We start from the raw sequence: 13,574 nt of genomic DNA, 5'->3' as shown, positions 1-13,574 counted from the left end.
ACCCACAGTACTTACTGAAGTGAATACAGGGGAACCGTAGGACGTGGGATAATATGGGAGAGACCGTTAGTCGATTCAAAGTCTATCTCATTATTTTATCTAATGATCATGACAATGATAACTATGACGATGGCAACTATGATGATGTACCAGGAGTACTGTCGTCAATGCTGCAACCTAGGAAGTATTGGTGCTCACTGACATTCATTGACGAGGAGGGAACTCATGCAACTAAAGGCAGAGTACACACTTCTCATCGTTGAGTGCAGCAGAAGTCGTGTGGATGCACAGATCGGAAACATAAACAGTGGGAAGTGATGTGAACTCCCCCCACCACTCCACCCAGCTGTCGAACGTGGGTCCCTGACCCCACAAAGGGTTGGGTAAGGTAAGGCAGCAAGAGTCAAGAGATAGTCACTGCCCTCAAATAAAAATACGGTCTGTGACATCTGACACCCGGCGCCGACGGTGTGGTCCTTATAATCTACTCACTGTCTTTTGCTCTCACGTGCTGAACTCTACTTGAACTTCGGATTTGCACGTGGTGTCATGACTACGGCAACAGATTCACTACACACAATCGTTCCATCGCGAACTAATATCCCTGGACATCTGGCAGACGATTTATTCCCGTTAACTGCTAAAACGAGGCGTGAGACGACAAACCTTACGACTTGTTCACATTTCAGATTAACTACTAAAACGAGGCAGGAGACAAGAAAGCTTCCGGTCTATTCACATTTCAGATTAACTACTAAAACGAGGCATGATACAAGAAAGCTTCCGGCTTAGTCACATTCTTTGTTACGGATCGTCGAAACTAACAGCTGAGAACTTCGCAAGAAGCTATAAGCGTTGGTCTCGGCAGACAGACAGCAGTCCACCTATACACATCCTTGGTTCCATCATGGACGTGTATTGATGGACTGATGTCTGTATGCCGAGACTCACTCTTGGGCTCTTGCGAAGTGATCCGCTGTTAGTCTCGGCGAGCCTAAACAATGAATGTGAATAAACCGGAAGCTATGTCGTCTAATGCCTCGTTTTAGCAGTTAAGTGGGGAAAAAGAAATTTGCCAGCAGTCCAGGGATATATTAGTTCGTGGTTCCATAGTACATGTGGGAGTTAAATGCGAAGTAAATATTCAATTTTTTTTTTAATCCAGTTTTGACTCGATCCTACAATATAATTCAAGTTATGGTTCTCGGAGAACATGCATTCTTATGATCAATTATTAAAAATTATCTATAGTTAAATTACCTATCTTGATGTAGAATTTGAAAATCGTTGGACCGTGACACCGCATTTAACTAGAACTAGATCATTATTTCCCTGCTGTTGCTAAGCCGCCATAGCTCTTTTGACTCCGATCTGTTCAACTGCAAAATGAATTTTCACTGAGTCTCTTTTGTAGGCAGGGTGGTCCAGTGTGCAACAGTTGGCGCCTGTCGCTAATGCAGGGAAGACTGGCTGTCATGGGTTCCGATCTCGTCTCGGGCACAGTGTTCTTTGTCTGCATGTGGCATCTGTGTACATGGTTGGCTGCTTTGCCGTGAAATATCGTCAGTCGCTGGCTTTGAGTACAATACAATTTCTCCTCCCACCCCAGGTATTGCTTGACCTGCTCACATCGATCTTTTGTCACTTTCGTCGTTTCTGTGTGGAACTAGTCAATATAAGTCGCGGTCTTCCAATATTCACTTTCATTTTTACAATTTCAGATTTTTAAAACTGAATTCTTCATGCCTTTTTTTTTTTTGAAAAGGTTATTCCGTGTTGAAATTTGAAAGTGCGGCCATCTTTAAATCAGAAAGTTACCTAGAGCGCAGTATTATTGGGTATGATATGAACCTGAATTCACAGGAACCTTTGTAAGTAGTAATGGGGACACCTTTGGATCGTCTGCGCGACCAACTTCTAAACAAAAATTGTGGTGATATTAACATATAGCTTAGACAAATCTCTCATGGTTTGTATGTGAACTTTTAACTAATTCTTTAATTGGTGGTCAAATCGACTCCTGACTGGCTGAATCGAGTACTGGATGACCGTCACATAGGATTCCTGCTGGGTCAGTGCTGTTACTCGTTCTGTTTGCGAACCATTTTCTGTGGTCAGAACAGATTATTATGTCATTATGGTTTTTGTCCCTCTTTCACAGATGTATACTGTCATCAATCTTTTAAAGTTTGATGCGATAGTCCAGCTATGCTACAAACGTAAGCCGGGACATACATTTTTATGACTGTCAAAGTCAACAAGTAGCACTTGAGTACTAATGTGAGAGGATAAGATCTCTTTATGTACTTGCATCTCTGTAGACGTCTTTATCTTGATATTACCCTTGCCACATTGCATTTTATGATTGCTTAGAGTCCCTTAGACCACATGGGGGTTTTTTTTTGGTGATAATAGGCTATATAGTAGGCTTTTGTGTTATAAAAGCTCATCATTATTATTTAAAGTATCTCTGAGATGCCACTATGTCAAGTTTCTGGAAACAACCTCACATATTGCCACTTCTTTCCCTCACAAACGGGGAATAGAAAAACCATTACAGCAACAACAAGCACTTTTTTCCGTTTACATTTATTCCTTTGTAAAGCTCCAACAGCATTCACTGCAAATCAACATGCACTTGTCCTCTCATCCACCAACTCACCGGCCCTCTTCACTCACTCACACAACCTCTGGCACTCACTTTCTCTCTACCCTTCTCCACTGTAGAATTCCAGTTCTCATGAATTCTCATGTGTTGCAGCAGTCCATAAAGAGTTCAGAAGGGAGGCTATCCAATACACAATCTGAGAAAGTCCATGGCGAAAAATGACAAAAGGGAAAGAATCGGTCTCAAGCGACCAAAACAATGTTTCGAAAGGTGATCATCTTGTGACCATCACAGTTAATGAGACAAAAAGCAACATTCACTCCCTTTCTCCTGCAACTAGTTTCTTTTCTGGTTCTTTTCCGGGCTTGCTGTGGGCTTTTCTCCTTGCCTCCCTAGAAGACAGGAAAACAGTTTATTAAAGGAAGAATACCAAAACTAAATAAAAAAAACAACATATCGATAGTGTTAGATCTCAAGGTGCAAAAGAGAGATATTTTAGTCGATATAATAATCATGCAATAATGATGCTAAAAATAGTTTCATTACAGAAGAAAGACACAAAGCTAAACAATAATAAAGAAAAAAAAAACAGTCACAGTAAAATGTGTAGTAAATAACTGGCTCTTATGACCAAGATGATGGCAGGTTTAATTTCTAAATTCTGTTCCTAATAAGGCTGGGTGTCAGAAATAATAATCAGCAGCTTTCATTTTTTTTTCTCATGTATGTTGCAGGCAACTTTGAAATCTAGGATTAATCCTGCTCCACATTAACCTGACATTCAGCTAAACAATACAAAACAAGGCATGGTCCACTCCACAAACAGTACATTTAAAGGTAAGGAATAAAAATAAAAACAAAGAAAGGGGTGGGAGAGATCAACTTTACTGACTTCCTCTTTTCTTTGTCTTTCATTTCTCTCATCTGGTGTGAAGCATTGTACACCATTTTAGGAACATGACGATGTCGAGAAATTCGACGAATCTGAGGTAGGTGGGCAAACTGTGTTTTAAGAGCTTCAGCATAGTTCATTGCAGCCTTTTCTCTTGGTTTGAGCTGGAAAAGAAGAGTTAGCTATTTACTGATTTATCATTTTCTGACTAACAAAAACAGAATGAACAACAATGGTTCAACATCAAAACAACCTTTAGCATATTTTTTAAACAAAGATTAGTACTGGCAACAGTAAAATGTACACTTGTGGACAGGAAACAGATAACAGACCTTGCCCATCACCTACAAAGGAGATAAAATTACTAATGCTACATAAGGAAATAACCGACATACACAGGACTCTTATGCATCCCTCCACCACAAGCTACCTCTTAAAGCCAACACCAGACCAGTTTTCTTTCCGGAAAACTATTGTGGTAAGTCTCACCACAATAAGCACATGTTTCTTTACCAACCAGTTACTTAAACAGAATGTAAGCCTATCATTACAATATTACAAGTATACAGACTACTGTATGTGCCTCATTCCCAACAAACTCAGCAACCTTATAATAATAATAACTAATGAGCAGCATCACAACCAAGATAGATTGCACTTTCTGCACAGACCAATAATGATAAGTGAAACATAACAGCCAGTGGAGAGTACCTACAGGCACACTGAGCACCATAAAGATGAGGTACAAGAGGGATGTAGATAATGTAAACAGTGTAAGATGGAGTCGTTACTGGATGGTTGACATGTCAGACTAGGGAGTTAAAAATAGTAACTCGGGGATAGTACTTTGTCAACAGATGTTTTCACAGAGCGTTTGAATGTAGCCTTCGAGCCCGAGTGGCGAATGCGATGTGAACCTTATGCCAATAAAAATACTCACAATACCAAGTTTCTCTGAAGCTTTTGCTTTCCAGAGACGTATGTTCATCTCATCAGATCCAGAGACAATGTACCTGTTGTCCAATGACCAGCGCACACACGTCACTCGCTGCATGCGTTTTGTGTGGTAGATCTCCCTGTGGCACAAGAGGTGATCTATGTTAAGGCTCCAGATGTAGGAGTGAGCTACCATATTAAGGTCACAGATTAAGATCATAGGACATGTCTGTCAAATTACTGCTATGGTGGAACCAAAGAATGTTTGGTACAAACTGCTTTTTTTCTGCTACAACCACTGTGTTTACAAATAAACAATTTCTTAATGTTTTTCTTTCACATTTCTTAAAAATATCCCATCATTTTCTTAGCTTACTTGCTGCGGCTTTTGTCCACTTGAAAAATCCTTAGACATTTATCATAACCTGCAGATACAAACTCCCGTCCAGAAGGTGCGTAATCCACATCCATAACTAAAGAAGAGAAAGAAGTTGTTATATTATTATTTGCAGTAGAGGACCCATTCAACTGACCACAATAAAGCAAGGAGCTCTCTAAAGGCCAAGCTGAACATCCATATTAAAACTAGCATTAGACTGATCCTTTTAATCAGTAAACTAAGAGAAGAGACCTGGACATAGTAGGTCAAAATATGAACTGCATACAACATTTCAAATACAAATGTTTCAAGACTGCTATTTGTTCATGTTCTCTGTAAAGGCAGCAGAGTTTACTAGCTAGTCTGGTATCCAACACTAGTAGGTTTATCCCCAGCCAATAAAAATTAAAATCAAAATAAGAGAAATCAGATAAACAACATTCTTTTAGGTTTGGTTATGGTTAGATTACTGAAAGGACCGCTACAGTGTACATTCAGTACTATTCATTGTGATAGTGATCAATGGTAGGCCTTCAAGTAAATGAATGATAGGCATAAACACTATTTTTTGGTCTAAAACTATTTGCATGAAAGTAAAATATCACAAATAATAAAATTAAAAATCCCAAATATAACAGACTGAGGAAAGTATAACTTAAATTCCCCCCCCCCCCCCATGCAAGGACTGGGGCAATGTCATCAACCAAAGATATATAAATACTTACCAGCTGAAACATGGTCCATGTGAATGTTAAGCGGCATGGACAATTTTCGCATATCAAATGTGTAGAGGCTGGAACAAGAAGAAAAAAAAATTAGATGAAGAAGCATATGGTTCAAGCACTATTTTACAGTCTCTTCAACACGCCTGAGTATCACCGAGTGTTTAATCTTTACAAGACGAAGATAAATATCTCTAAAAGCCTGCCTGGAGGCAGAAAGCACTCTCATGAAAATGAGTAATCCTCACTTGTAATCTTCGTTTGCAGCTGTAAATGTCATAGGCTCCATGGGGTTCCAAGAAAGAGTGTTGGTGCGCATCTTCAAAAGCACCTGTCAATAGAGTTGCATTCATTACTATAGAGACTTATTTCACGAGTGTATCTTTAAAGATGCACGTTCACCAGTTTATAAACCCCTCCCCCCACATAAAAACCCATTATGTAATGTCACCTTTCTAAGTGGCGCAGAGCCTCGCATGTCATACAGGATGATGGTTCTGTCATGAGCTGCAGCACCAAGCAGATACGTCTGTCAAAAAACAGCAGACATATAGACTGATCTTAGGTCAAAGAGAGTGTAATGCAACATATATAATGGCATGCCCAATTTACTCCATAGCAAGAGATCTAAATTCTCTTTGCAAATTGCATTGTTCTAACAACTCCACAGCAACAAAGATTTTCCCCTTGCCACTTACGATGACCTCCCCTGCATCCTTATTCTGAGGACAGTTTTGTCAGACTGGAATGCTCATGATGTTGGATCCATCTACCCTTTGCTCTTTTTTGTCCCCTTCAAAAGTCCTAAAAAGGTTAAGTACTATGGGGATGACTGTTTATTATTAATGATAATGTCGATTTAAGTGGTGCCTTTCCAACCATCAAGGCAGGTTGAAAGCACTTTACAAAACATACTAATACATTTTAGCTGGATTTTTAAAAATAAATTTATTAACTGAAGCTTTTGATTTCTTATAGTTTGAGAGCAGGTACAAGAGCTCAAAAAGCAATTAATAAATCAAATAATGACATGACTTTAAGATTACCTTGAATAAAATAAATAAAGAAAAAAATTAAACAAAAAATTAAACAAAGTAATAAATTATAAAATAATGCAAAACAACTAAAATGAAATAAAAACAAAAAGTACAATAGAAATGTATTTTAAAAAATCTAGAGGGCAGACATACACCTTTAATTTTTGCTTATTTTTACTCATTCAAAAGTAAGAAAGAAAAGCAAGAAAAAAAAAGTTTATTTAATTGTGGATTAACAGTAAAATGGTTGAAACATTTAATTGAACTGAAAAATTATCTGGTGAAATAAGTAAAAACAAAAAAAAATTAAAAAATGGAAATAATAACAAAGAAAATTAGATATCGGCACAGGTCTCTAATTTCAGCGTGATGTTACCCTTTAAAAAGCATACTTTTCATCATGGACGTGGTTATGTTTAACAGATTGGACTTCTAAAAAAAAATGCAATAATCATAATGATGAATGCACATTTAAATCTCTGATACGTCAGGAAAGCTGACTATCCTACACGTTGTGGTCATGACTTGTTGCAGCACTTCTACAAGTTGCAATGGGAGACCATCAGGTGATGAAGAAGGAAACAAGAAGGTGCACATATAGGCAGATAGTTTAGAACAGAGCCATATAAAACAGCAAAAAGCACATGTCACCAGCAGTTTGGAGAGACCAAAAATGATGAAAATCCATCATCACAGACAAGAAGAACATGGACAGCAGTCACCCTCAAGCCAGTGAGATGAAGGGACATCACACTCACACTTTGAAGTATGCACATGCACAACATGCCTAATATATATTGAATCTTACTTAAAAGAAAACATCAATTTCAGCTGAAAGAAAATGTGTGTATTTATGGCTAGAATTATGCAACAATATGGGTTACGTTGGTGGGTAGATAATGCATAACACATGGGCAAACGAAAAAGGAAGCCATACTAGAGATGGAATTGGTTGAGGCAGCTGTGCATTAGAAATAAATGTTTATGATCATAGCACTGACCTCTATAGGGTTGAATTTGACATGATGAACACTTTCCACTCCCCACGCAAAGGATCGGTGTGGTTCTGTTTTCTGGTCAACCCAAACATCTACTGTTTGTCCACTGGTTACAAATGTATCATCAAACCAGTGGTGGTCTATGCTTTGGTAAACACACTGTCAACAAAAACAAGTTTGCAAAATAAAGCAAAGAACATCTGGACACGGGCTTTAAACATAAGCAATACTTAAGCTTTAGACAAAAGTTAAAGGCGAAGTTAGCAGCAAAAATGAATTGTACATAAACTCTCCCGTTCTCTCACACACAAAATCTTTACAGCACTTGTCCACTGTTTCTTAGTCTCACACATACACAAAATGTATGCATTTAAATGCATCATCTTCATGTATGCACGAACACAAGCAAGCAAGAAAGTGCATGGGTGTGCACACAGACAAACACGCAGAGTTTGGCAACATACCTTTCCAAGTAGCGTTGTAGCAGGCATGTCTGAGATTATGCCTTCAGGTGAAATATCCCACTTCTTGATCGTTTGATCAAATCCACACTGAAATTTCATTTCATGAAATTAATTTGCAGATACCAATAACAGTTTAATGCTTTCAGAATGAGACTGATAAACTATCTGCATAGAAATCCTTGGTAGTTTTAATATTCTTCAGGGGTGCAATTCTGACATCAGATAAATGGATAATGATTGACGCTTATGTAAAATTACATGTGTTTTTAGGTCCTCAACCAAACCCATGAATACCATTAGTACCAATTTTCATGGACAGGTTACAGATTTTTTTTAAAGATACATGCTAGGACTGGCTATGCACTCAAAAGAATGCACAAACGCTGCCACATAAAACTAGTGTTCTTATCTTTTCTTTTGGAGGGTAGGGCTGGGAAACTTATGCCCATCATCATGAATTAAACTTACAGAATATAAATGTTTGCCTGTTCTGTGTATACAAAGTCCATTGACTGCACCATCATGAGCTAGGACTTTCTTTACAACTGCACGCTTTGCAAGATTCCAGCAGATCATCTGTAATATAAAGTCAAAAGGTCTTTCCAGTATTGAACAAAAAAATGTGCTTTTATAACAAGATCTTTACCAATAAAACAATTATTTCAAAGCATAAACAAGGCTATCATTGATGGCTAAAATAGATAAAACCACATTTTAACTAACCTATCTTTATCCATTTTATAAATCAGAAATTTCTTATTGATCTTTCTTTTAACCTAAGCAGCAATGCCAAAAGGAAGTGAAGGAAGAGGCAAACAATGCTATATACTCTCTTGTCTTAATCTTAAGAAAAACAGACTGTTTAATATAATAATAATACTGTGTACTTGTAACTCACAGAATCAAAACCAAGACAGAGTGCACTCTTTGTGCAGACCAGTAATGATAAATGAAAGAGAACAAAGTGAACAACGAGATACGTATTGACACACTGCATACATAAAGATTAAGTACAAGAGTAGAACATAAAGCAATGGATGAAGGTATAAAGGGATATATACTAGAAACAATGTAATTTAATAAGGCAACATTCACAATAATTGCAGATGGCAATTTAGTCTAACCAACATGTATGAAAATGATTCATCAGTTAACTTACCTCTCCATCTTCAGCTCCTGACAACAACAGGGATAAGCTGGTTGGGTGCTTGCAAAGGACATGCACTCCATCGCTGTGACCATCAAGTCCCGCCAGAAATGGCTTGGCATACACACGTTCCAATTTTGTAGCATTGAGCGCTCGTTTGTACTCACGTTCAAGTTGGAAGGGATGTTGTGTTGGGTCTCTGTTTCTAGGTACTTAATAATACAATACTGTCAATTAATCTCCAGAAAAAAATCCTCGCATTGTTCTTTGTTCTGCATCTTTGTTACTATTTTGTAATTTTGTTCTACATCTGTATTACTTCTTTGCTGACTTGTTCTACACCTTTGTTACTATTTTGTGATCTTGTTCGGCTCAATGTGTCCGCTTCTGGCTAAGATATTGCTCTTTATAAATTCACTTATTTTTGTTATTCTTGTTTAATTTTAGCAAATATTTTGTACTGTCTTCCTTCTCACACAAAACCCAGTCAGCCTTGTGGAAATGCAATGTACTTACATGATTACACACAGCATATGTTTATTTATTATACAGAACAACAAGACTAAGGAAGGTTTAGCGGTACAAGTAATTATTTTACAGTCAATGACAATGTTATTGTGTTATCGATAACAAAATATATCTAAAATAATACTTTTAAAAATGACTTTTGAATGAACCTTTTTATATCAGATTTTAGAACTAATTGTTTCTTTATATCATCTCTCGAAATTCTGTCCATCTCATATCAGTTCTGAAAAGTTTACATTTGTCGTGGTCAATGTATCATCAGTTTACTGAGGTTTGCACGTTGCGCATTCTTTAACTACACTGAAGGGACCCACGATATTTTGAAAATGCAGGAATCCGATACTCACGCATGTGTATATCCAACTTTGTCTCGCGCAAATAATCATCAGGATTTCGACACAACACTTTAATTTGTTTGATTTTCATCTTTTTTTCCGCCCCGATATTGTTCACACGTGTGACAACAAGCTCTTCTGTGAGAAAGTTAAAATAGAGTATGCTCCCTTATATCAGTCGCGTTGGTTCACGTTTCAATCCAATCACACTTTTTTTTCTTCTTCGTCGTCTTCTTCTTTTCTTAAAAATGGAAATGACAAAAGAAAACAAGTTTCATACCATAACGATTATTTCAGAGCACATTGTTAATATAAGTTTTATAATATAAGGCTGTTCTGTGTCTCGTGGGTCTTTTTCAAGGGAGGGAAATCGATTTCAAATGCCATGAAGAAGAGTTGCTTCCCTTACCCTCTTTGCTTCAGCACAGACCTGGGCAAACGCCGGCCCGCGGGACGGATCCGGCCCGCCTCCTGTCTCTGACCGGCCCGCCCGCTGGCCCGCCCGCCAGTATATATACTACATATACAGTATTGGGTAAAACTGAGTTAACTATATTAGTCCGGCGCTCTGAAACCATCCCAATTTCTCATGCGGCCCCTTGGGAAAATTATATAATTGCACACCCCTGCTTTAGCATCAAGGCTCTCATGCGATTCTTTTTTCTTCTTTTTTTTAAAAAAATTAACTCCTAGAACGAAGCTATCGACAGAATAGCTTTCTGTTTACCGAATGCTTACAATGGCCAGGGCTTCTGCTAAGGCTAAATTCTTTGGGGTCCCAGGGACCCCTTCCTCAGATTTCTAAGGGGTCCCAGGCTAACTCTAAGGGGTCCCTTTACAATGTAGAAAAAAATCAACAAATCAACTACTTTGTTCAACTGCCTTTCAGGCACACAAAGCACTGTAATGTCTAGTCAGAAGCGGCGAGATGTCTGTGCAAGCATCTGTGATGAGCTTATGCTCATTGTACTTGGGGTGCTCACTTTCTTTCCATTTCTAAGGCAATGAATTTAACCACGCTGTCAACGACATCTTTGAAATAAGTTAAATAAGCTGCACCTGGTGGTGGATGCGAGAGGATGTATGAAAGTATGAATGACTCAGATGCCATCATTCAAGAGGAAGTTGTCGACCGTAACCTGGCAATTAATAAGTTAGTGAGAACTAGATTTGTAAGAAACATCAACGAGAGGTGGCACGTTGCTAAAAGTATAAAAGTTGGGATAAAAAAACCTGGCGCAAGGCAGAAAAGCGAACCTCGGCAAGACGTGGCGCCCTCAGCTCAGTGACATTCAGTGGATTCTGAATGTTACGTAAATCATGAGATGAAGGGGGATCGAAGGTGTTTGAAACTGTACAAATAAATTAAACGAGTTTCAGTTGCAAACTATATTTAGCAATAAAACGCCTTTCTCAGCCGACTAGTACTTGCTGTAGGGTCTAAGAAAAGTGAGGCGAAACGGCTTCTATCTGAACATACTGTCTTTCCTTACATCTTTCTTTACTACATATAAGAGGGGATAATAATATTTAATACTTTCCGTTCATTCCTCCTGATGACTGACCTAAAGTATACCTCGGTTTGAGTCCAGTCTTTGAACTTTTACAAATGGCCAGCAATTCACGACTGCAACATAGTGCCCCCACTGTGTCTTTCTTCGCTTATCTAACCCGACCATTATGCGATCAATTCAGTTGTTTTTATGTTTGTGTCATTTGCGCTGTTCATTCTTCTCTCCTTTATAAATTCTAGGTTTGTTTGTTTGTGGAGAATACAGTCAGTCCTAACCCCGACAGAATGTTCAGATAGAAGTCGTTTCGCACCAACGCTCAGACCCTACCGCAAGTACTGGGTGAGGGAGACGATTTATTGCCATGCTAGTCGGCAGTTCCTGTGATGTCCACCCCGCCTTTTGTCCGGGTAGTAATTGAAGACGACTGGCCGATGGCAGTCCGCATCTCGTGTACTCCTACCTTCCCTTGCACGGACGATACCCCTCATTTCCCCCCGGTGGGAAGATATCGGCCTTTAATGGAACTCTTCTTGGTAAGGGAAAACAAGGGAAGCTACTCTCGCCTTGCAGCAGACGACAACAATAGGTTGGTCTACGACGTCAGACACTATACCTACTCAATTTTGATCTGTTCTTCGCCCAAATTTGAAGGGGTCCCCTGGGACCCCATTGATGAAAACTGAAGGGGTCCTGCGAACTTTTAATGCGTACTGTACGCAATTTTTTGCGTAATCAGAAGCCCTGCAATGGTTATGTCAACAGTCTGCGAGAGTAACAACAATAAATAAACAGCCTGGAGGTGGTTTATACTGTTGTGTGGAAGGATACACAAGTTTCAAATGTTTCGGTCTAAGTTTGTTTGTTGGGGTTTTTTTTTTTTCGCTACCGCGGCCAGGTATATCGAAAGACCAAGACGAGGGGTGAGCAGCTCTCATTCATGATATAGGCCGTTCAGATAAAAACTTAAATCTTTTGAGAGCCAAGACTTGTTTGAAGCGGATCGAAGTCTGACTGTCAGTTAATTTCTCGCCGAGACTAGCACTGGCCCCGGGGTAGACGATCTTTCCGGCCCTTGTAACCATAAAGTATATTTTCCCAGTATATAATAATATGCTTACTATTCGATTGTCAATATCTAAACTTCATTCAGTAACATATAATATAGATTTTAATCGTTAGGGCAAGTGCACATCACTATTGAGTATAGAGTTGTGTACACCTGAATGGTTAGTAAATGAGGAAAAATGACATAAATAAGGACAAACTTGTATAGTACTCCACTCCATAGACCAAGGCCGGACCCCTTTCACAGCCGGGTACAGCAGATTCATCTGTCCCCCTCACGTCAGGCCTGTGTGTGTGTGTGTTTGCAACTTATTCGTTTTTTCTTTTGAGCGATAATTGTTGAGCGAAGAATGATTTTCTCATACATTTTTTTAATACTGTTGGATTTGATAACAGTCGCTCATAAGATAAAGCTTTATTGTCATGTATATTGTATTGCATCTATTGTATCGTCCTACGTTAAACGTGTAAGGGTGACGCTCGGGTGCACTTGCACACAATGGAGCAGGGAATCATGATAGTGCACTGTCCGTAATTATCTCCAGATAAAAATAACTGGCACATTTTTCATGCACAAAGAAAAACCAAAACACCCTTGCTGATATGTTTATTGTCCACAGATAGGCAGATGAAAAATATGGAAATTACTTGCTGATACTTAATGACATTTTAATCATAACGACATCGGCGTGTTGCGATCAAAACAAGAGTTTTTATTTTATTGACACTCCTCTTTTGATTGTTTAAACGCGGATGTTATTAGAAGAACAGTAAATTAATAATCCCAACAGGAGGTTGTTTTTTTCATGGCTCTACCGTATACTCAACTGAGCACTTCATGTATGATGTTAGGAGTAAAGTTAGTTGTTTTGTGTGGTGAATGTAAACAGTGAATAACTGGAGTCTATAGATATATACACAAGGAAATTGTTTCTGCAAATGTGTCCTC

The 13,574-nt window shown here is 38.6% G+C and overlaps 1 protein-coding gene across 1 annotated transcript; it reads right to left on the bottom strand.

Moving 5' to 3' along the window:
• Positions 1 to 2,573: 2,573 nt before the first annotated feature.
• Positions 2,574 to 10,214, bottom strand: LOC112563072 (DDB1- and CUL4-associated factor 13-like). The gene is made up of 12 exons (XM_025236786.1): positions 10,059 to 10,214; positions 9,196 to 9,395; positions 8,505 to 8,612; positions 8,037 to 8,123; positions 7,576 to 7,731; positions 5,989 to 6,066; positions 5,786 to 5,868; positions 5,541 to 5,608; positions 4,813 to 4,909; positions 4,441 to 4,576; positions 3,501 to 3,664; positions 2,574 to 3,000 (listed from the first exon to the last, which is right to left on the bottom strand). Exons 1-12 carry the CDS (start codon positions 10,135 to 10,137, stop codon positions 2,925 to 2,927), a joined length of 1,332 nt encoding a protein of 443 aa, XP_025092571.1. The 5' UTR covers positions 10,138 to 10,214; the 3' UTR covers positions 2,574 to 2,924.
• Positions 10,215 to 13,574: the final 3,360 nt, after the last annotated feature.

This window comes from Pomacea canaliculata, linkage group LG4 (assembly GCF_003073045.1).
Source record: "Pomacea canaliculata isolate SZHN2017 linkage group LG4, ASM307304v1, whole genome shotgun sequence".
Taxonomy (NCBI): domain Eukaryota; kingdom Metazoa; phylum Mollusca; class Gastropoda; order Architaenioglossa; family Ampullariidae; genus Pomacea; species Pomacea canaliculata.
The sequence above is the reverse complement of the archived record's forward strand: the minus strand, read 5'-3'. Positions and strand labels throughout refer to the sequence as shown.

Excerpts from the sequence above, each read along its gene's own strand:
- LOC112563072 (XM_025236786.1), bottom strand. The coding sequence starts at position 10,137 with ATGAAAATCAAACAAATTAAAGTGTTGTGTCGAAATCCTGATGATTAT. Across the intron at positions 9,396-10,058 it reads AAAGTTGGATATACACATGC|TACCTAGAAACAGAGACCCA; the intron begins GTGAGTATCGGA and ends TGTATTATTAAG. Across the intron at positions 3,001-3,500 it reads AAAGACAAAGAAAAGAGGAA|GGAGGCAAGGAGAAAAGCCC; the intron begins GTCAGTAAAGTT and ends CCTGTCTTCTAG.